Here is a 21,985-nt window from a genome sequence, read left to right as displayed (position 1 = left end):
TAGCGTGCTGTACCGTCGTACCACTCAGTCGATGATGTTGCGTACCGACAACACACCGCTATCCGAGGGAGCAGGGCGCTTGATCTGGTCCGCGGGCCATTGGAGCCAGTGGCTGTACTGAGGTTCCAGAACCTGAAACAGACCGCTCATAAGATGCTCCGACCAACCTTGCATGAACCAAAAGTGCTCCAACGTCTGCACGAGGACGTTGAAATGGGCCAGCAATATGATGGGCAGGATGTGCTTCTGCTGGAGACGGACAACGAAATCATCCTCCATGCTGTACAGCCAGCGCATGATGCACTCGAACTTCCCCTGGACCTGGTCTACAGGCTCGGCTAGTGTGCCGAAAGTCATCTTGAAGCACTCTTCCAGGGATCCTAGCAACGTCGTGTACATCTGCCGGTCCTGCTCTGGGGCGGTGGCGACGAGATCGGCGAGCTCTTCGAAACGCTTCTCCCAGTGCACCATCTTGTGTACAGGGGTGGGCATCGGCGGGCAATGCGTCCACGTCTGTTCGAACGTCACGCCATCGTCTTTCCACCCTGCTATTATCGTCTGGATGCCCATCGTCTTGACGACGAACTTGACGCCACGGAGTAACGCCCACCAGGGGACCTCGCCCTCTTCCGCCACAATCAGGAGATGTCCCGGGCTCGGCCGCTTCGCGAACGTCGACAGGCAGACAAGGACTGTCGTGTGGTAGAGTGCCTGGCAGTTGTCCTTGTTCAACTTCGGGATGATGTTGGTCACATCGGGCAGGGCGCTCGTCGAATGGCGCTCCGCCAACGCCTCGTAGTGGCCGGCGTGGCTTGGGCGCAACCTCGCGAGGTGCTGCGCCGAGATGGCCAGGACCATGTGCAGGACATAATGGTGCTGAAAACCCAGCCGCGGAACGTGTTCTCTCCAGACGCGCGCGTCGCCCAGCGTGATGGCCGTGTGGCACATGTAGTGGTGTAGGAGTTCGAGATCGTCCGGGTTCAGGACTTGGGGAAAGGAGGGCTCGACGGTCGCGGGCACGGCGGCTGGGGTGATTGGCGTTCGGGCGGATTCAGGCTCGGAGGCCGTCGGCGTCGGGAGTTTCTGGATATCGTCCCAGTTCTTGCGCGGACGGCCCCGTTTCTTCGGCGTCGGCGTCGGGGGTGATGATGCGGTCGGGGAGTGGGCGGGCGGGTTCGTCAACGGAGGGGCAAAGTCGCAATGCATCGAGAACCGGACGCAGTTGCCGCACTCGGGCTTGATTTCATCGCACTAATCACCAGGGAGACAGAGTCAGTCTAGGCCGTCTTCAGATGTGGGTTGAGCGTAGGGTTGGCGGTAGCTCGAGGGGTGGGATGCTTGCCTTGACTTTTCTCCTCTTGCAGTTCATGCACCCATTTCGAGATTTCTTATGGGATCTTCTCTTGTTCTTACGACATGTACCACAGCAACAGCCAGCGCCAGCCGCAGCCTTGTGGTTTTGCGCCTTACATGCCAGAGATTCTTGAGCCGAAGCTTGGTCTGGGTCGTCTCTCTCGTCCTTGTCCATCGTTCGCGATCGCGTTCACGCCGACCGGAGTTCTCGAGCGTACGTATCAATCAGGCTACAGACGTCGAATAGAATTGGCTGAGTGGGACCGAATATTCCATCCCGCCTGTACCGAACATGTGACGTCGTCTAGAATCTTCCGATGAGGGCCAGACACTGGCAATTGGCTTCGCTGATGCATCTTGGGGCGCTTTGAAGAGTACGGGAACACAGGGTCTCTTTGACTTGACCGGACTTCTGCCCCCCGCCCGTGGACCTCGGAAGATTTCGTATTTTGTACGAGAAATACGGGACGGCTTTGATTGGAGGAACAGGGTTCCAAACGCTCCCCACATTCCGGTTCACGCCAGGTGGGTGTCCGAGAGCATCGTAAAGTCGAACAGTTCTTGAAGAAGCCAATCACTGATCATGGGGTTATAAAATGCCATGTTTGGTTGCCGTCTTCCTATGGCTCGACTCAGGCTGAAACCCCTCGCTTCGGTCGATTGCTCTGTTTTTGCTTCTCGTCTGCGCGAGCTTAATCTACGGAGCTGCCGTTTTGCTTCTCAAGTGCGCTATCTCGACTCCCGAGAGCTTCGCTTCGCCCCAGATCTTACTCGATTGCCTAAACTCGGCCAAGACAACGCTCGAGATCACAAATTTGTCGAATCAGGCTCTACAGATAGCGAAAGCTTCGTACAATATGCGGCTTATGTCTCTCTTAGTCAACCACCACCATGGCGGCGCGTCCGAGAAGGTGATTTATCTTAGCTTTCTCTTCTCTCTAGCTCATTTCGTCCCCACAAACACGGCCACTTTCGCTATGAGAATGATTTGACTTTTTCTGCCAACCTGCGTTGGCTCATGCGTTCTGACGTTCGGTTCAATCACACCCTTCCGCTGTCTCCCAGTTGCCTCAATCCGTCTGTGAGTCACAACCTCTTATCTCCCCGTAGTAGACATGAGCGGTAATTCGGCTCTAGACGAAAATTCTTTGAGGCGGTGCAGCAATAAAATTGCACGTACCAAAAATCACCCCCAGGCCTTATTTCCGAACAACTAACTGTCTGCAGGCCTCTGCTGGCGTTGCCCATGCCTTGCTTTTGACTGCTTCATTGTACCTCTCCCCCTGGCCGATGCTTCGACCAATGAGGTAGTCTCTTCTCTCGGTTCTGAGCGTGAAATTGTTAGAGAATACATCGGCAACCAGTGTCCCCCAATGTGCTATTCCTCTCCGGTGTTGGTCAGCAATCCTTCGTTTCAACGAGGAAGTTTTGAGGGTTTTTGATTGCGAGATAAAATGCTGGGTGTCCCTCCAGCTGAAGGTGCTGCAGTGTGATTGCTCTGGTCTTGGCCCATTTCATGTTGACCATGAACGACCAAGACAATAATTGCATCGAAGATGTGGCATTCGGCCTGCGCGCCGACTGCGATGCGCACGAATTCCCCGTCGTCGAGTACCGATGGATCTTCTGGTTCTCGGTCGCAACTGCGGCCGCCTTCATAGCGGTTGCGGCTCTCCGCATACTCCGCCTGTCCCGGTCCCAGGACCCGTCCATTGTGCGCGGCGCCGGAATCATGTGGATCGCCAAGCTCGTTGCCGGCGCCGTATTCACCGGGCTAAGACTCGGTCTTCTCGTCGTGGTGCTTCGCCCGCAGAATGGCCGTCCTAATGCGGAGCTCGTAGCATCCACAGCACTCAATTTCACCGCGTCTTGTCTACTACTTGCGCTCTCGCCTCTTGAGCATTTCAAACGGTCTCGGCCCTCCATCTTGGCTTGCTCTTTCCTCTTTCTCGCTCTCATCTATGACATCTACCGATGTCCTTCCCTCTGGTCTGCATCAGACCAACAAAACAATCAACACCTGTCACTGTCTTTCAAGGTCCTGTTCACGACTGCAATCGTCGTTGAGGTCTTGTTCTTGGCACTAGAGAGCCTGAAGCGGAGGCGGTGGGTTAAGTGGGACTCGGACGAGCACAGTCCGGAAGAGACGAGCAGCATCTTGAGTCTTGGCCTCTATTCATGGCTCAATCCCTTGTTGTGGAAGGGTTACCACAAGCCCTTGGTAATGGATGACCTGTTCCCACTTGATACTTCCATCTCTGTCGCAAAGATAGACACTCGAAGAAGCCCGGAGTCGAAAGGAACCTCTATCTCAGACCTCGTTCTGTGGCTCGCGAGGCCGCTGGGCTGGTCAGTTCTGTTACCTATTCTTCCAAGACTTTGTCTTCTTGGTTTCACCTTCTGCCAACCTTTCTTCCTCCAACGCCTGCTGGGCTTCTTGTCATCTAATGAAGACAACTCATCAACCGCCTCCGGACTCGTCGCAGTCGCAGTCTTGACCTACTCGGGCATCGCCATCTCAACTGCCCTGTACTGGTACTACCAAGAACGTTTTCAGTCCCTCCTCCGCGCGTACCTGATATCTGCAATCTACCGGAAAACGGCCGAAATTCAGCATGTGGGCGATGGCGACTCAGCTGCCGTCACACTGATGGGTGCCGATGTCGAGAGAATCTACACTGGCCTCCGCCTCATGCACGAGGTCTGGGCCAATGCCATCCAGATCGGCCTCGCTTCTTGGCTTCTACAACGGCAGCTTGGCCTCGCCTTCCTTGCTCCCTTGGTCATAGTTCTCGTCTGCTTCTTCGTCTCGTTTGCGATATCAAAACGTGCTGTACCTTACCAAAGTGCGTGGATGGCCCGCGTACAGAAACGTATCGCGGCTACCTCAGCTGTTCTCTCTAATATCAAGGATCTGCGTGTGTCCGGAATGATCCGTCCTGCTGCGGCTCTCGTACAGCGGGAGAGGGAAGACGAGATTCGTGTGGGAGAGCGCTCGCGCATCCTTATCGCCATCAGTGCCAGTTCGAGCCAGCTTCCGCAAGCTATTGCGCCAGCTTTGGCTTTTGCTTTCGGCCCAAAGGTCTTGGATCAAACGCGAGCATTTACAGCTCTATCTTTCTTGGCATTGCTGACTTCACCGTTACTGGTCGTACTGCAAAGCTTGCCCATCATAGCTGCTTCTTTTGCATGTCTACGGAGGATCAAGTTGTTCCTGGCTCAGGAGACAAGAGTCGATGGGCGACACATCGTCGAGTCAACCGACACCGACGAGAAGGCTGGGAAGTCGACTATTGAAATCAAGAGCAAAGAGGCTTTCATTAGCATTCAAGGTGGAAGTTTCGGCTGGACAGACGACAAGCCTGTCCTCAAAGACATCAGCATCTACGTTCCCCAGTCGTCCATCACATTTGTAGTCGGTCCTGTGGCCTCTGGTAAATCCACATTCTGTCGAGCTCTACTTGGCGAGGTGCCCCACGCGAAGGGTACCGTCACCTTAGGATCGAAGAAATTGGCATACTGCGACCAGACGCCGTTCCTCTTCAACTCCTCAATCATGGAGAACATCATCGGGTTCTCTCCACTCAACACAGCCCGCTACGCTGACGTCATACGCGCAGCAATGCTGTTGGACGACCTGGCGACCATGCCAGCTGGAGACAGGACCGTTGTGGGCACGAAGGGTGTCTCACTGAGTGGTGGCCAGCGGCAGCGTATATCTCTAGCGAGAGCGCTCTATCATGAAGCCGATATAATCGTCCTCGACGACGTGTTTCGTGGACTAGATTCATCTACGCAGCACCAAGTTTGCCAGGCCATCTTCGGGACCAATGGACTTCTGAGGAGGCGAGGAACGACTGTCATTGTTTGTACGCATTCGACACAGTTGTTGCCGGTTGCCGATCACATCATTGCGCTTACACAAGAGGGTACTATTCTCGATCACGGCACATTCATAGACATTACAGAAGATGAGGAGAGACCTCGACGCTTCGGTCTCACAAGTATCACAGAAGCTATCACAAGAAAAAGCAAGAAAGACACGACAGCCGATGAGATGGAAATATCTCCGTCAAAGGAGGCGAGAGAAGCATCGCAGCCTCTCAAGGCGGCCACTGTACCGAAGGGCCAGTCTACATCAGCAACCATTCCGACCGTCGACCTGGCCGTCTACCGCCACTGGCTCTCTACCATGAAGCCTCTTCCTCTCATCATTTTCGCTGTTTTAGTGATTGGTGTAGGCTTCTGTGCCAACTTCCCAACAATCTGGCTCAAGTTTTGGTCGGCAGACTCGACATCGTCCTCGCCTCAGCATAGCTTCGCCTACTGGATGGGACTTTATGCCCTCATCGGAGCAGGTGGCGTTATCTGCGTTTTCCCTGCTGGCCTCATCATGCTTCGCACTGCCGTACGTCTTACTGGGACAGACCTTCACCATGCCACAGTGGACACAGTCATGAATAGCAGTCTCCGATTTCTAAGCACCACGGACGTTGGCAAGATTCTGAACCTCTTCAGCCAAGATATGAACATCATGGATACGCAACTGCCTCGCATGACTAACAACCTCTGCTTCTGTCTTGCCACCGCCATTGGGCAGGCTGCTGTGATTGCGGTGTCTTCAGCCTGGCTGGCAATTAGCTATCCGTTCTTCATGTTGTTGCTGTGGGTGGTTCAGAGGATTTATCTTCCCACCTCCAAGCGGCTTCGTATTCTTGATCTCGAGGCAAAGAATCCTCTCTAGTAAGACTTCCAAGCCTCGAACTCAACTCGAACAGCCCGCATTCTAACCAGTCTTTCTCCAGTACCAACTTTCTGGACACCATGAATGGCCTGCCCACCATCCGGGCTTTCGATTGGTTTCCTCATCAAATTGCTCGCAACGACGCCCTGCTCGATGATTCTCAGCGTCCTTCGTATTTGTTAGCAATGGCACAACAGTGGCTGATGTTGACAATGAACATCATAGTGGCTGTTGTAGCTGTCCTCCTAGTGGCTCTCGCGACGCAATTAAGATCTGACACGGGTAATGTCGGTGCAGGTCTGGTTACTCTCATCACACTCGGCGGCACGCTGACAACAATTGTGGTCGCGTACACCGGTCTTGAAACGTCTCTTGGCGCAATCGGTCGCCTTAAAGCATTCGGAGAGGAGACTGAGAGAGAAGATTCCGTGGGAGATGATGTTACACCTGATGAAGCATGGCCACTGAACGGGCACGTGGATATACGCAACGTGGACGTAAGCTACAATGGCGGTGATAAGGTCCTGAAAGGTTTGAACATGAGTTTTGAACCCGGACAGAAAGTTGCTATATGCGGAAGGACGGGAAGGTAAGCCGGCAAAAGCCCTTTATCGAGCCATGTTTACTGACCTCGAACAGCGGTAAATCCTCTATCCTTGCATTACTACTACGCCTCATCGACCCCTTGCAAGCTAGCACTTTTACAAATCCGCAGCCTGCCATCATGATTGATGGCGTTCCCCTCAACACCGTCAACCGTATCACCCTCCGCGAACGCGTCATTTCAGCTTCGCAAGACCCTGTTTTCCTCCCTGAAGGCACAACATTCCACGCTAATCTCGACCCAGTCTCCGTTGCAACTAACGAAGAGTGTGCTGCCGTTCTTTGCGATGTCGGTCTCGACACTGCTGTCGAAGAAAAGGGCGGACTTAATGCCGTGATCAGCGGAGTCGAGCTTAGTGCGGGCCAGAAACAATTGTTCAGTGTTGCTCGCGCGGTACTACGCCGCAGGGTGAGACGTCGAGAAACCGGTGTTGACGGCGGTCTTCTGCTCCTTGACGAGATCACGTCGGGAGCGGATACTGCGACGGAGAAGAGAGTTCATCGGATACTGGACTCCGAGTTTGGGGCATTTACGGTCATCATGGTCACACATCGGAAGGAGATGGCTACGTCCTGTGATCGGGTGATCATGCTGGATGCAGGGGAGGTGGTTGAGGATGGTGCGCCTCGGGCGTTACTTGAGATGGAGGACGGCCTGTTCAAAGCCTTATGGGAACTTTGAACATTTTGTTTGGTTGGAACTCGTTCGGAAATCAAGTTCTCGGTAGAATGGTCTACCTTGAACATGGATGCTGCGAACGACACTATGGGTATGGGCAGCTGAGTTTCGATTCCTCCAAGTGTCTTCACAAACAATAAAGTCCCGTTGAGCAGGTTGCCAGAGGCGGAGACCATTTAAAATAAGTGACTCAAACTGATACTTCACCCAAGCAGTACTGTGATTCACCTAGCCCAAATTCGACAAAGATCATTTCTTCGGCTCTAACAACATTTACCGCAGATATCAGTGCCAGTAAGCCCGTGTTTCAGTCACACACCTCATGAGCCTTTCAATTCTAAATCTAATGGCTTTCCCATTTGTGCACGAGAAAAAGCTTCTGGAAGCAATCAATGCATCAGTTTCCTCCCGAAGTGTCGGCCTTGAGGACCTCATGGATGGATTTGTAACTGCAATTGAAGTCCAGCTTTGACAACCTCTCCTCCATCGTAGCATTCCTGGCTTGTTTACGAGTGTCAAGGAGAATTCTTGTCGCGCGTGGTCGCCGAACTTTGTCGATTGTCTGCAGCACTGATGCGATTGCCTCGTGGGACATTCCGGGGCGCAGAAGTTGAAGACCCTGTGCATCTTCCACGGCCAAGTTCGCACCTTGACCTTGAAGAGGGGTCATGGCGTGAGCTGCATCGCCAATGAGGATGGACCGCCCACGGTTCCAGTTTGGGAGCGGGTCCATATCCTGGAGATCCCAGATTTTGAGTTCCGTGGCCACACTGGTAACACCGCATTAGCAAAAGCCTAGTAGCAGCCGATGTTCGGCGACATACCTCATGATCTTAAGGATCTCTTCGGGAAAGTCCTTGTAGACCTCCAACATCTCTTCCTTCTCTCCGTCTGCATACCATGACTCCGCGACATTCGCTCTACTGTCAGGCATGAGAAAAAGGCAAGAGAAGTTCCTGTAGTTGTGATGTTGCATTGGATAATGAACGACGACACGGTTGGTGTTGTCCCCAGCTAGCACAAAGTTGAGGCGGCTGTCATCCTCTGGCGGAGGCAGCCAATCTGAGGAGTCACCCAAGACTCGCTTCATATCCTCAATCGAAGCAGCAAGACGGAAAAGGGTAAGTCCTGTCTTCTTTGGGGCGTGAGCCTTGTCGCCCGTGATCCGATGGCGTAAAGCCGAGTGGACGCCGTCGGCAACTACGATTGCATGGTTAAGCATTTTGAAATCTTTGGAAATTGTATAACTCACCAACCACCACATCGCCTTGGACAGTGGAGCCGTCTTTCAAGGTGATAGTTGCTGACTCTGGGTCCAAATCAACCACGGGAGTGTTGAAAAAAATCTTCGCAGGCTCGCCACGGACACCATCTGTCTCCTGGGCCGGGGCTGTCGCGAGACGTAAAAGCTCGGCTCTGAAATCAGACCGCTTCATGAGCAACATATCGCCTCCATATCGAGCGTGGAAGTCGATTGGGAAATCATCAAACATCTTGCCGCTCTTGTCAAATGAGCGGTACCCTTGGCAACCGACGGCACCAGCGCGATCAGCGCTGAATCCTACGGTCTTGAGTATTTTCTCGGCATTGGGATATATGGATAGACCTTGTCCACCGGTCGCGACGTCTTGGCTGCCACGCTCGTAGACGGTGACATTGTGGTGTTCTCGAAGAGTACTGGCGGCCGCTAGGCCTGCTAAGCCGGAGCCGACAATGATGATGTTTAATTTTGGTTCCGCCATGTCAATCGAGACCTGATGCAGAGGGGAGGGAGCTTTGGGAAGCTCAAGAGGACGACTTAGAATGTTTCGGGAGAGTCGAGCAAGATAAAACTCTTGTTGTGTAGTTTCATCGAATGCTTTGAAGTATTTCGCAGTTTATATCTGCGACTTGCTGTTGAGTCTTTGAGTCCGAGTCTTCGGCTTCGGTGCATAAAAGAACGCCGAGAGTGAACCCACACGTAGAGCTCCATCGTGACTACTGCTCAATGACGCTTTGAGTCTTACATTGATTCCCTGATTATTTCCTCATTTACCGGTGGGATGCAGCAACGCACATACGCCGACCCAGAAGACTCAGCGACCGGGAGTGCTCTGCCCCTTCAGACGAACACTTTCAGGAGTATGGCATGCTTGGTCACCATGTTACTGCAACTGCCGGTGGGATTAGTTCGCTGATGGGTCAGCGGCCGACTTCGCAGTGGTTAATCGTACTGGATCAAGACTCTGGAGAGGGATCCAGGCGATGAAACACAAGGGGTGAGATGCACCAGTCTCCATCACTCGAATGCTTTCCGAAAAGGAGCTCTCGGATATTGAATGGCCCATAGAAAAGCGACAGACCCTGGTCATCGTTTGGTTTGAGCCTCAAGACATCAATTGACATAAAGCCAGACGTCCGGCGCATCTTTGCTTCAACTTTAGAAAAGACAAGGTTGTATCACGACTACGCTGCCTCCTCGACGTTGAGGAGAATCAACAGCTGCATAAGTGTTTACTGTCTTGCGTGACATACGTCGCCGCATGTATGCACATGTATTTGTTGGCAGTCTGTTCCACTGAGCTGGCCGAGTGTGGCGTAACGCAAAAGCAGGCACCGGTACAATACTTTAATTCTCATGTTGAACGATTCTGAAATTGACTTGCTCCCAAAATAGTCGTGAAGTGTGACTGCGAGGCTACCCTCGATATCGTGGCTGTCACCTCAACTCCAAAGCCAGGTACTTGGGTTTCCCACGATCATGCTGGTCATGTCTCGTGTCACGCGCAAGTTCAGATGACGGCTCATATCAGTAATCACGGCCAGCCCCATCTGCAAGCTCCCTAAGGCTATTTACCCATAGCGTAGGGGGTGTGTGAGACAATATTGCCGGGCGCCTGGATACAAGCATACAAGATTTCAAATTGACCAGGCCATGGCATCCTTTCTCGTGTAACACCCTCGCAAGTCATGATGAGCCGTGATCCCCGACAGCCTGCAGATAGAAGAAACCCTCTGTCGGGTCTGAATTGCTCGCCCTGATTCTGGAACTCTTCTCATCAAACCCTTGAAACTGCGTCACTACTCACCTAAGCCACCACATCTTTGCTTCGTGTCAACAGAAAAGGAAAGTGCCTCGTCTTTGAGAAGTCTTCAGCTGCTGTAAACTCTGCTCAGCATCTCCTTATTAGACTTGGCGGCTGCAAGGACTGCAGAGATTCGACCCAATCACAGCAGAGGTTTCAGCCACTTAATATCCGTAGGCGATTCTCGGGAATCGACGTCGCTCCCAGCTCTTGGGAAAAGATCTTGTACGATCGATCGCGGCCTCACACCCCTTTCTCCCCTATCCCCGCCCGCCGACTGGATCAGAGACATTGGCCGCGGCCCCCGGGGGATCACGATACATCGGAAATCCTCGCTCAGATCTCGCAGAAGATTGTCAAGTACCGTGCGAGGGGTGAAAAGCAGGCGCAACCGCCGAATGGCCAGTCAACTAGGCCAACCTGCAACTTTGAGGTCGTACAAGGGGAAATACATCCACCAATAAGCTTGTATGAGGGTGGTTCCGGATGCTCCGCGACATGCTGATGCGGAGTGATTGATGGCGACGATGATCTCGCGCGTGCGCATGTGCAGCGAATTGCATAGGAATTGTCGTCGATGCAGCGTGTACCCGTCTCTGGTCGCATCGGCGGCCGCAGCGACGGTGAACCACAGAGAGCCTTTCGCAAGGTCTTCCCGACTTGTTACGCCAGCGTCAATAGTCTTCTCTTGTCTCTTTTCACGCAATCTGGGACTCCGGACCTATCAGCCCTGCCTCTTGTCTGGCCTGCAGGACGCATCAGACGGCAATTTCTCGTGTCTCAGTCGAGAGAGGCGGACGAGAAGGCGAGTTGGAGTCGGTGGGAGGGTTGTTCCAAAGGACTGGGCCTGTGTGACGTCGCGGCAGCATCCGCTTTGCTGGTTAATACTCGGAAAGGTTACCGGCGGCGTTCTTTTCATGATTATGCTGCCTGCGATTCTGCAGCCGCCCAACGGTGAGGGAGATGATTGTCAGCCGGACGCTGTCAAAGACCCGGGGCACCGAGGACAACGAGACCGCCATCGTCTCCGCGCGTATTCGCCTTTTCGCGCATGGACGCCCACCCCTTCTGCAGATAGTCGTTGATCGCTGGTGACGGGGATTGAACAGGGATCAGCCTCACGTTTGTTGTTGCTTCCGATCCCAACTCCACCCCCCTCGTGGGTGTCACGCTGCCGTCAGGGGTAATTCAGCAGTTTGTGTTCCCATGAAGCCAGATCCAGTGGCCATGCGAGAGACTTTTGCCAGGGAAGTTGATGAGGAGATCCTTGTGTGACGACGAGAATAGATTGCAAGTTGATCTTGCGGTGAGTCCATGCCGGATGTATTTCTTCCCCATCCTGAGCTTTTATGTTGGTGGCGCTAGTGTGTGACGAAATGTTTGCTTGTCTGGAAGAATTTGTTGGTCGACACATGGTTCAAGATCCTTGGTGGGATCGGTGACAATGCAGTTTGGAGGAGGCTTTGCATACTCGATGTTTATGAAATCCCCGCTCTGCCGCCAGGCCCCCCTCCTTTTTGGGTGTGGGAGGACGGCACATGGATGGGCTTGATGTCCAAAAAGAACACAAAGGAATTCGAAACACTATTGTGAAAGGGCTCTGGGAGGTTTTCTACAAAAGCCTGACGGTGCCCGTTGACTTGTGCTGTGGCAAGAGAGGACGAGGAAACCTTTGAAGTTTCCATCCGACTTAGCAAACAAGCCTCCTCGACTCACTTATGCTCACTCTCACCATTATTTCCCTCTAACGCTCTGTCTTGCGATTTGATACCCTGCGTAATACTCTTCCTGCCCTAATATTTGGTTGCCTTTCGTCGTCTTGCATGGGCGCTTTGGACATTTATTTATCATTGCAGACAAGATCGCTGTTGTAGCATGGCTGCAAGGCTTTGTGTGGGAGCATCGCTCCTCATCACCGCTCTTACCTGGAGATTTCACCATGTCAATCTCTTCACAGCTGGGCTGCTACTTTTTGCATCTCTCGCGATTCAGGGCCTTGTGTTGGTAGGCTACCGGGTTTTCATCTATCCTTACTGGGTGTCGCCCATGCGCCATCTTCCAACTCCTCAGGTACGTCATGATGAAGGTTTTACCACAGGACTTCACTCTTCTGAAGTTGAAATTCGTTGGAACTACATGGGAATTGTCGCTGACGAATTCAACTACCAGGGAGGACACTTCTTCATCGGACAAATGCTCAACCAGATCAAAACTCCTGGTCCCGCCGATATCTTTATTTCCTGGATGCGCAGGTGGCCCGATGCCCCATTCGTGCGGTATCTGACCATTGGCAACACGGAGACGCTCATGGTCAACAGTCTTGCGGCTTTCAAGGAGGTGCAACAGACGAAGGCCTACTCTTTTCGAAAGTCACAGCTTGCAGGCAGGATGTTCTCGCCCATCACCGGTCATGGACTCATGTTCTCTGAGGGCGATGACAGGAAGAGGCAGCGGACACAGCTTTCCAGTGAGTCTTCGAAACCAGTGTAGGGCATACATGTTTGCTAAGAGACATCATCGCAGAGGCATTCTCGAACCAAAATACCCGGAGAATGCTCCCCGTATTCCAGAACAAGGCCCGTCTGCTCTGCGAGGCTATCAGCCACGAGTTGGGAGGTGAAGACCGCAAGTTGGTTGACGGTAGCTAAACCCACTGCCTTCCCTCTTATTCAGATATGCAAGCTGACCGAGTCAAAGTCGAGCGCTTCCTTCGCAAGGCCACTCTCGACGTCTTCGTCATCGGCTCCATCGGCTGCGACCTCGAGAGCATCTCGCTCCCAGAGGCGCACTTCTACGACGTGTACGAGCGCATCATCCGTCAGCCCGCATTTGGACATATCATCACCTTCATCGACGGCCACATTCCGGTCCGCTCGTGGTTGCCACTGAAGAGCAACAAGATGTGGCTCAACGACGTGGCTCTCATCAGGACCATGCTCCTGAACTGCGTCGGCAACCGCACTATGGAGATGATGCGGGAGAAGCGCGGATTGGATGGTGAGAAGAGATCGGAGCGAAGGGATATCCTGACATTCATTATGGAAGATTGTCAATTTGAGGAGGGGGAGAGGCTGTGGACTGATGAAGAGCTCTTGGAGTACATGCTCAACTTCATCGCTGGAGGTGAGCCATTATGGAATGAACTACCTGTTTTTACCCAAGAAAACTTCTGACGTTAGTAACAGGCCATGAGACAACTGGCTCAACCCTCATGTGGGTTGCGTACGTCCTTGCTACGAACCCCGGCGTCCAGGCGCGCCTCAAATTGGAAGTCCACGAGCTCTGCTCTGGCAAGCCGCGGGACTGGGATCCTACCTATGAGGAGGTCGAGCATCTCTCATACCTCAACAACTTCCTCCGCGAGACTCTACGATACTACTCACCAGGTGGGCTCCAACCCCTTCGTTAGCTTCTCGCAGGTTTTGCTGACATCTATGATCTTCCAGGCATCTTCCTCCCCCGCGAGGCCGCAGAAGACGTCACAGTCTGTGGCGTCTTTGTCCCAAAGGGCACTCAGGTCACCCTTTGCCCAGCCGTCGCACACTTCAACACCACCTTCTGGGGCCCAGACGCGCACATCTATGACCCCGACCGCTGGTCCGACGGTCGTGCCGCTAAGGACTCCTACGCCATGGAGGCATTCCTCCAGGGCCCTTCTGGATGCATCGCGAAGAATATGGCGCTACTCAACATCAAGTCCGTCATCATTGGCCTCGTCCGCAACTTTACGTTCTCGCCACGGCCTGGATACGACGGTACAATCGAGTTGGCGAACCCGAATTTCACGCTGCGTCCTAAAGATACTCTTAGAGTCGTAATTGAAAGGGACGAGACTATGATTACATAAGGGTACGACTTCGTGTTCGTTGATATATGGGCTGCCTGTCGGAGAGAGTACAAAAATGGTGGGGTTGCAACAGGGTAACCGCTAGCCCCAAGAACATACAGTTGACGTGCAGACGGAGAGTGTCGTATATAGACGTTAATGACAATGGAGTCCATGTTCGACATGGCCACCGGACCCACTAGTTGACAGATTTGATCACACACTGGCTTTGCCGCTACTGTGTCGCCATTAGTATGTGCGGTGATATGCTAGCCACTCGGTGCGTGTGGGAATCTATCTTCTCCAGAGTTTAGCTCTGTCCGCCCTCCTTTCACGGATCTATCACGAGAGGCTCGTTGCAGTACTTGCGTCCTATTGCAATGTTTCCACAGGAACCTTGAGTAGTGTATCGTGCCAACATTACCATTATGAAATCTCAGCCCATCAGGCTAACCTACATGTATTCACTCAGTCGGTCCCTGTGTCTAACCAAAATTCAGTAATCACCTGCGATAGCAGGACAAAGTTGCTGACCCTTCGGGGAGGACATTGGTCCAGAGCCCCACAGCTGCGTGGTGCTTTGCCACTCGTGTGGATGTCTGTTTCTAGGAATAAGAGGAAGGGAAATAGATTCTTGCTCAATCCACAGATTCTATTTGAATGGGTATATTGACCATCGGTACTCTTTTGTGGAAGAGGCAGGCCGTCTCACAGCTGACAGCATTTGATACACATTTTCCCAGCCCATAATCAAGCTGGCGAGAATGGTTTCAATGATAGCTCAACACCAAGTCATACTATCCGACGTTGGAAGTTCTGCGTTTTGTATCACTGTGTCTTTTTTCTCGTTTTTGCTTCCCCCAAATCACTCCCCTTACCTTCCCTCAGAATCACGGGGACTTTAGCACCTCATTCAGTCAGACTTCAACAATGATGCCTGCTAACACATAATATCAGCCTTATGCGCGGTTCTCTGCATCTCGAGCAAACTTACTACATCGAGACATCTCCGGCGCGGTAGATCATCCAATAGTCGTGATGAATCCTTCTGCAAGAAGAGTCGTGATAGGCCCGCACTTACGAATGCCCAGGGTATACATCGCTTATGCAGCATCTCTCTCATGAAGGGTTTAGCGCTGACAGGGCCTCGAACCTTTGTGCAGCATATTTGCTGACGAACGTCGTCAGTAGACCCGCACATCCGGGTAACGCTCCGGATTTGTCAGTGGCAGACCGTTTCATGTCGGCCAAAACCACTTTTGCACCCCACGCCTGCTTTGAAGCGCGCAGTTTAAATATCACAGAGACGGTGTTTTTGTTTGCTGTCAATTGAGGCCGACGAAAGTTTCCTGATTGAGAACACAATCACTGTCTTGTCATTCTCTTTGGAGACAACCACACGCCTCTCCGCGCCTTTGACACATCATCCCGCACCCTTCTCAGGACTCGGGCTGGCAAGTTGCAGACCGAGACACAGCGTCGTTTCTTCTCTGTCCATTACGAGTCAGGCCGCCGAGATGGGACGCGCGCCTACGAGCGGCTACTGTCACACCTGCCGGCGAAGGCGGGTGAAATGCGGTAAGTACCTCCGGCCGGGAGGATCTCACATCTCATCGCGGGCACTTCCGAGCTGACGGATCGTCCAATCATCAGGCAGGGAACGCCCAGAATGCGTCCGATGTGTCAAGTCAGGTCATAAATGCCTGGGTTATGACCTGCCGCTCCGCATGCAGAACTACACGGTCAGTGGGGAGAGCAGCGGCAGCCCAGCTTTAGTTCCCGTGACCTCCGCGCCAGTGCTGCGGGCCAAGATTGCACCAGAGTTACCGTTGACCGCCTTCCGTAACACGATGGCGTTCTCGCATTTGCTGGCTAACTACCGTTGGGCACCGTTTTGGAAACCGTTGCTGAGGACGTCGATATCGGCGAACTCCACAAAGGCAGAAAAGGCGCATTACACCGCAGGCCTGGCGACTGCCTTGGCGTACATGGGAACTTTGACGGGAAAGCCCAAAATGGTGTCGGATGGCTACGAGATGAACGGTGGCGTGATCAGAGCACTTCACTGGGCTCTTCAAGAAAAGTCAAAAGATGACATGGCGCGTTGGGCTCTCACTATCATGGTGTTATGCATGTACCAGGTACGTGTATCTCTCCTCGAAGCAGTCTTCGCGTTCTGAAGGCTCGAAGATGTGGCTTAAGGCACACCATGTGCTGAGCTGACAACTCAACAGTACACCATCGAGGCCAATCCAAACCTTCCACATTACGTTGGGGTGATTCAAGTCATTGAATTTTGCGGGCCAGAGCACTTCCAGCACGAGCCCATGTTGACGATATTTAGACAGATACGAGCGCAACACGTAAGTATCCCCAATAGAACTACTCACTGGTCCAGACTTGAGGCTCATTCGAACATCTTAAACTCAGTCATGCAGCTCTTTCTTCCACAAAGAAGCCTCTTTCTTCGAACAAGTAGCCTGGAAGACCATTCCCTGGAAGCACAACCCAAAGACCCTGCACGACCGACTCATAGACATGTACGTCGACCTGCCTGGCCTCGGCGCTATGCTAGGCCCCTCATCAACCTCTTTGACAAAACGCCAAAAGTTTGATGTCGAGTTGAGGGTGTGGGATCATCTGTCACGCCTGTACAAGTGGAGGAAAGACTGGGAAGTCGTCAATCCCAAGGCAGCCACAGAAGTGTGGCTGCATCTGCCACAAGACGCAGATGGCATCACGATCCCTTGGGTTAAAGAAATCTTGACGAGGGCTATAGACGTTAAATCAGCTAACCAGGCGACGGATCTACTGATATACAACTCAACTCTAGTTTATGTCATGCAGGTCTTACATGTTCTGCGTGCTGGCAATCGACAACCTCAACCCTTCCCACCAGAGAGGGGTTTCGAGAAGACAACGAGCGGGCCTCTGTATATGCCAGAAGAGATCAAGCACCATTGGCAGCCGATGGTCGAAGCGTTGAGGATCATGCGTCTGGCCCCGTCGATGATATTTGCCAGCGATAGCGGTATTATGCTTGCTGTATCGGTGATTGGTATTATTTATAATTGCATACGGGGAACTTCGGGGCTTGACCACCTCCTGCTTTCCACCGTGAACAATCCAGAGCAGCACGAGGCCGCTAGAGGGGAGTTGATCTACTTTCAATTGCCTGAGTGAGAATAAGAAACGGGACTCTGGCATGTTATGGTTACCTCGTGTGGGCACAAATAGATCTGATAATCATTCATTTCGAGCGTGCCGAAAGTATTTTACTTGTCATCGTTCCTGCCTTGAAACGACCAGGAGCAAATGAAGTTTCCCGCAGAAAGACTTGGAAGGTATAAAGAAGACCCCCCCATAATGACAGATACAAAAGCGCGAATTCAAGCTTCCCCGTATGTATTTCTTAGGAGAAAACACCATCACTCTGTTGCGGGGTTGCTGCTCTCAATTCTGCAGACAAAGGAGATGTGCCACGGGGACTGGCAATGTCAGTTGGTAGCATCGATTCAGCATCCCGTCGGGTGCTTGGCATTTAACAGCCTTACTGACATGTCCTACATGAAGACCCGTTGATGCAGGGTTGTATTGATTTAAGACTTCGATAGATCCTCGCGTAGGCAAGTAGCCTTATAAATCCTTCCCCAGGAGTTGAGGAAAGCAATAACCACAGCAGTACTAGTTGAATCACTCCAAGCCTTCAGTATTCCTGGATTGTCAAGCTGATATCATCCAATGCAGGAATGAGGAGCTTCACCTGATGTGATCCGAAATGACGCTTCATGCTACCTGCTGACATGCAACTTGCTGACATCCCACCGGCTGATATCTAGACCCATCGCAACAGCCACCGAGGTGCTTGAGCTACCCCGGGAGCTCCTTGGTGGGCACCCAAGACATCCCCCTAGAAATATTGCGCAAGAGAATGTGCCAATGACAGCAATTCGAAAGATTGATAGCTCAGCCAAGCCTCGATGAAAGCACGGAGAGGTCGCCGCCATAGGAAGGTTACGATGCGTGCCGGTGATGACGATGCTGAAAGGACCGATTTAACCCTGATCGTCATTTTAAGTCTCAGTGAACTGGAATCATCGTTCGGCCTCATGTTCGGGCCAAGACGCGAGCCCTGACAGAGAAAGGGGCACTGTGGTCATTGTGGTAGTGTATTTAACCGCTGCTCTCCTCCTGCAAGTGACGTCGAGATTGGACCTTATAGTACCGAGCGTTTGCCAATCTTTATCCTGTTTTCATTAAGACCGGCAAATTTTCCAGATCATGCTGTGGGACTACGTCGTTGTTGGTGGTGGCCTGGCCGGTTCAGTTGTGTCGAACCGCCTGCTGGGCCTGAACACCAGCCTCAACATTCTGGTCATCGAAGCTGGCCCCAATGCCAACGATCGGCAAGACATCATCTGGCCAAACGGCACTGGTGGTGCAGACCTTCGATGGAGCGTTCCTACCGCGCCGCAAGTCAACCTCAACAACCGGACCCTCGACATCTTTCTAGGCACCGGATTGGGAGGCGGCACTTTGATCAATGCTGGTAGGTCTTCTGAGCTGTCTCCTATTTGCGAAGAGCCTTCATCTTTACTGAAACAACCCTTGTAATGTAGGAAACTGGGTTCGAGGCGACAAAGCCGACTACGACGAATGGGGAGCTACGGTCGGCGATGACCGTTGGTCATATGCCGGCCAGCTTCCCTTCATGAGGCAGTCCGAAGCCTTCCAACACCCCGACCGGAACCCGGAACAGCACGGCTACACTGGCAACGTCTTTGCTCAAACGGTCACGTCGACAAACAGGCCCTTCCCTCTTCACGAATACGTGCTCCAGTCGTGGAATGAGATCGGAGTACCTACCCTGCCGGGGCTTGATGGCAACGCAGGCAATCCTCTTGGCGTTGGTGACTTTTCCGAGAACAAGCACAACGGACGAAGAGAGATCGCTTCAGTGATCTATCCGCTCGATGGCATTACTGTGCTCGCTGATACTCTGGTCGAGAAAGTGCTCGTCTCTATAGATGGAACCGTAAAAGCCTCCGGAGTTCAGCTCGCAAACGGCACACAAATTTTCAGCCAACGAGTCATCCTATCAGCCGGCGCTCTTCGAACTCCTCAGATCCTCATGCTCTCCGGCATTGGTCCTCGTGATGAGTTAGAGCGCCATGGTATTGAGGTCAAGGTCGAATCACCTGAAGTGGGCAAGAACTTCATGGAGCACTCCTCCTCAACAACATCGTGGGCTATTAGGAACCCAGAGGAAGGCTGGATCCCAGGTTCCGGAAACCCCCTCTTCGACCAGGAGCAGTATGGATGGGGTAACCCGCAGGATTTCATGGTGTCCACATCCGTCGATGCATCGGGCTTGGCTGCAGCGATCGAAGCCGATGAGGGCGTGGCGCCGGATCCGAGCACGCATCGTCTGCTTCAGCAAAGCCGTACGCTCTTGGAGCATGTGTTCCAGTACTTCAGCTACGGAGGCGGTGCTAGTGGCAGCACCGTCAGCTTCATGTCTATCCTCTTTCTCCCGACTGCTCGGGGAACCGTTACTCTTGCCTCCACCAACGCCAGCGACTTCCCGGTCGTCGATCCCAACTACTTTGGTACCAACGTCGACCAATATGTGCATCGAGAGGCTCAGCGCCTGCAGTACCGGTTCGCTGGGAGTAACACCACTGTTTTGGGAAGAGAGATCCTTGGAGGTGAGGTCATTTCTGAAGGGCAGGATGCTCTTACAGAAGGGATCACGGACGATGTCCTGAACAATCGTCTTCGCGCGTCAGTCCGGTAAGTTGCACAACGTCGCAAAGTGTTCCTAGTATCTTGATGCTAATACTCCATGTCGTGAAAGATCTGCATTTCACCCCTCTGGTACCGCGTCTATGGGCAAGGTTGTGGACAATGACTTGAAGGTGAAGGGATTCGACAACCTGTTCGTAGTGGACACTTCTGTGTTCCCTGTTCCGATCGCTGCCCACTTGCAGGTTGCGACTTACGCCTTTGCTGAGCAAGCTGCAACCATCATCTCTCAGACCTAGGAAAATACCAGGAAAATTTTACAATATCACCTAGGCGAGGTTTGGATTTTTCTGGCGAGTTAACATCCTTGGAGAGACCTGCGCGCTTGGCGGTAATTGAAAACATTTTCGTCAAATCATGTACGGAAATTCCAATCCATGGATGACTGCGGAGGATGAACAATGCGGAACCTTCACAGCCAAACTTTAGACAGAGCCAGCTTCTGAAGCCTTCACAAATGCAAACTTTCAAAGACGATTCTCACTGAACCATACTTCGAAGAGAAATCTTTCGATGCTATGTCGAACACTGTTTCATTACTCCGAGTTCAGGCATCCGTCATCCAACCCACGTTGTCTTACCTTACATACTCTCGCGGGCGGGCACCTTGCTCGCCGTGGCTTGGGTCGCATCAGGGGGAGATCTGGTGGGGTTCGACCCCCGTGGCAGAACTTCCACAGCGTGCGTCATGCCGGCATTTCGCTGCGCGTCCTCAACAATTACGATTAGGGCGTGAGGTAAGCCGCGTCATCTAGCTGTGTCTTCACCTTCTTTCAACGTCATCAATCATCCAAATTTGGACAGATTTTGACATCAAGATGCCTCCGAAGAAAGAGCCGAAAACGCCGTTAATGGCAGAAGGCCTCGACGACAGTATGCTGAAGGACATCTTCGAGTCGGACCAGGATATGTACCCCGCGCCGCTCACCTTGGATCGCCTCCGCAGCTGGACAGAGGCGGCACCAGAGCTTGCGCAATGCTTCTGGTTCACGGCCGTCAGAAGCGAGTGGATGTCATGGCCCTTGGCCGGTACCATCATCGCACTCCCTGTTCTATCCTCATTCTGGCGCGATTTGCTGATTGGCAGGCTCAAGGAGACGGACATTGATCCTGCAACCATGTTTCCAGGCGAGAACGACCAAGATGCAGAGATTGGTCTGCATGTATTCCACATCGAGAGAACCGATGAGCCCCAGACCACAATGAAGCTGCCTGGGTTCGGGAGGTTCGCGATGAACTCTGTCGTCGAGGCTGCGGCGGAGGTAGGGTGGAAGGTGATCGGGGAGTCGGGTGAGTTCTATCGAGAGCACGCGTGGAGAAAAAGTGATGACTGATGTTTGTTGGCAGCACTCACGGCCACAGGGGATGGAAAACGGTTCTTCGAAAAGATCGGGTTCGTGCCAACGGGCTATGAGGAGTACTGGGTTGAAACCGGATCATCATCAGGTGTTCAACTCGTGACTGTGTCCGCGGATACCGCGTCCGAAACAAAGATCCCAGAAAAAGAAACCATCAAGGGACACGCGACGATGATGGCGACAACAAAACATCTGCTGTCGGTAGATGCTGCTTAAGACCCTTGCCAGCATGTCACGCGGCACAGCATTGAAGAACAGCATGGGCCGCGGGCGATCGGAGATTTCGAGAATTCGAGAAGAATCAGTGGATGATCGCCCCAAGTGGATAGGTAGCGGAATTGGGACGATGTGGAGGGCGGAAATTGTGGCTTTGAAATCAAGAATACCATCACACAAGTTCACAACTGAATCTGGCCCCTCTCTCAGAGCTCGACTTGTGGAGCAATCATTTGCCCGACACCATCAATTGCCCCGGACCCCGTCTACAAGTTACAACGCTTGAAAGGCTCATCAAAGAGGTCCAAAGTCAACCTCGGCTCCGTCCCGACCGCC

General features: G+C 52.7%; 6 protein-coding genes across 6 annotated transcripts; 4 read left to right on the top strand and 2 right to left on the bottom strand.

Annotated features, from left to right (window-relative positions):
• Positions 1-24: 24 nt before the first annotated feature.
• On the bottom strand, positions 25-1,206 carry COL26b_012875 (uncharacterized protein; the record flags this gene model as incomplete). Its single annotated transcript, XM_053185509.1, has 1 exon — positions 25-1,206. The coding sequence occupies one exon, from the start codon at positions 1,204-1,206 to the stop codon at positions 25-27; it is 1,182 nt and encodes a 393-aa protein (XP_053030542.1).
• Positions 1,207-2,878: 1,672 nt separating this feature from the next.
• COL26b_012874 (uncharacterized protein) lies at positions 2,879-7,382 on the top strand (the record flags this gene model as incomplete). The annotated part of the gene is made up of 3 exons (XM_053185508.1): positions 2,879-6,096; positions 6,159-6,686; positions 6,737-7,382. The coding sequence occupies 3 exons, from the start codon at positions 2,879-2,881 to the stop codon at positions 7,380-7,382; spliced, it is 4,392 nt and encodes a 1,463-aa protein (XP_053030541.1).
• A 394-nt stretch (positions 7,383-7,776) lies between these two features.
• Positions 7,777-9,121, bottom strand: COL26b_012873 (uncharacterized protein; the record flags this gene model as incomplete). Its single annotated transcript, XM_053185507.1, has 3 exons — positions 7,777-8,149; positions 8,204-8,579; positions 8,632-9,121. 3 exons carry the CDS (start codon positions 9,119-9,121, stop codon positions 7,777-7,779), a joined length of 1,239 nt encoding a protein of 412 aa, XP_053030540.1.
• A 3,459-nt stretch (positions 9,122-12,580) lies between these two features.
• COL26b_012872 (uncharacterized protein) lies at positions 12,581-14,291 on the top strand (the record flags this gene model as incomplete). The annotated part of the gene is made up of 5 exons (XM_053185506.1): positions 12,581-12,911; positions 12,968-13,084; positions 13,142-13,567; positions 13,630-13,830; positions 13,891-14,291. The coding sequence occupies 5 exons, from the start codon at positions 12,581-12,583 to the stop codon at positions 14,289-14,291; spliced, it is 1,476 nt and encodes a 491-aa protein (XP_053030539.1).
• A 4,260-nt stretch (positions 14,292-18,551) lies between these two features.
• COL26b_012871 (uncharacterized protein) lies at positions 18,552-20,314 on the top strand (the record flags this gene model as incomplete). The annotated part of the gene is made up of 3 exons (XM_053185505.1): positions 18,552-18,819; positions 18,890-20,063; positions 20,128-20,314. 3 exons carry the CDS (start codon positions 18,552-18,554, stop codon positions 20,312-20,314), a joined length of 1,629 nt encoding a protein of 542 aa, XP_053030538.1.
• Positions 20,315-20,893: 579 nt separating this feature from the next.
• Positions 20,894-21,649, top strand: COL26b_012870 (uncharacterized protein; the record flags this gene model as incomplete). The annotated part of the gene is made up of 2 exons (XM_053185504.1): positions 20,894-21,365; positions 21,423-21,649. 2 exons carry the CDS (start codon positions 20,894-20,896, stop codon positions 21,647-21,649), a joined length of 699 nt encoding a protein of 232 aa, XP_053030537.1.
• Between the last annotated feature and the right edge of the window lie 336 nt (positions 21,650-21,985).

This window comes from Colletotrichum chrysophilum, assembly GCF_026319265.1.
Source record: "Colletotrichum chrysophilum strain AFK26 chromosome Unknown scaffold_194, whole genome shotgun sequence".
Taxonomy (NCBI): domain Eukaryota; kingdom Fungi; phylum Ascomycota; class Sordariomycetes; order Glomerellales; family Glomerellaceae; genus Colletotrichum; species Colletotrichum chrysophilum.
This window is presented reverse-complemented; position numbering and strand designations above follow the sequence as displayed.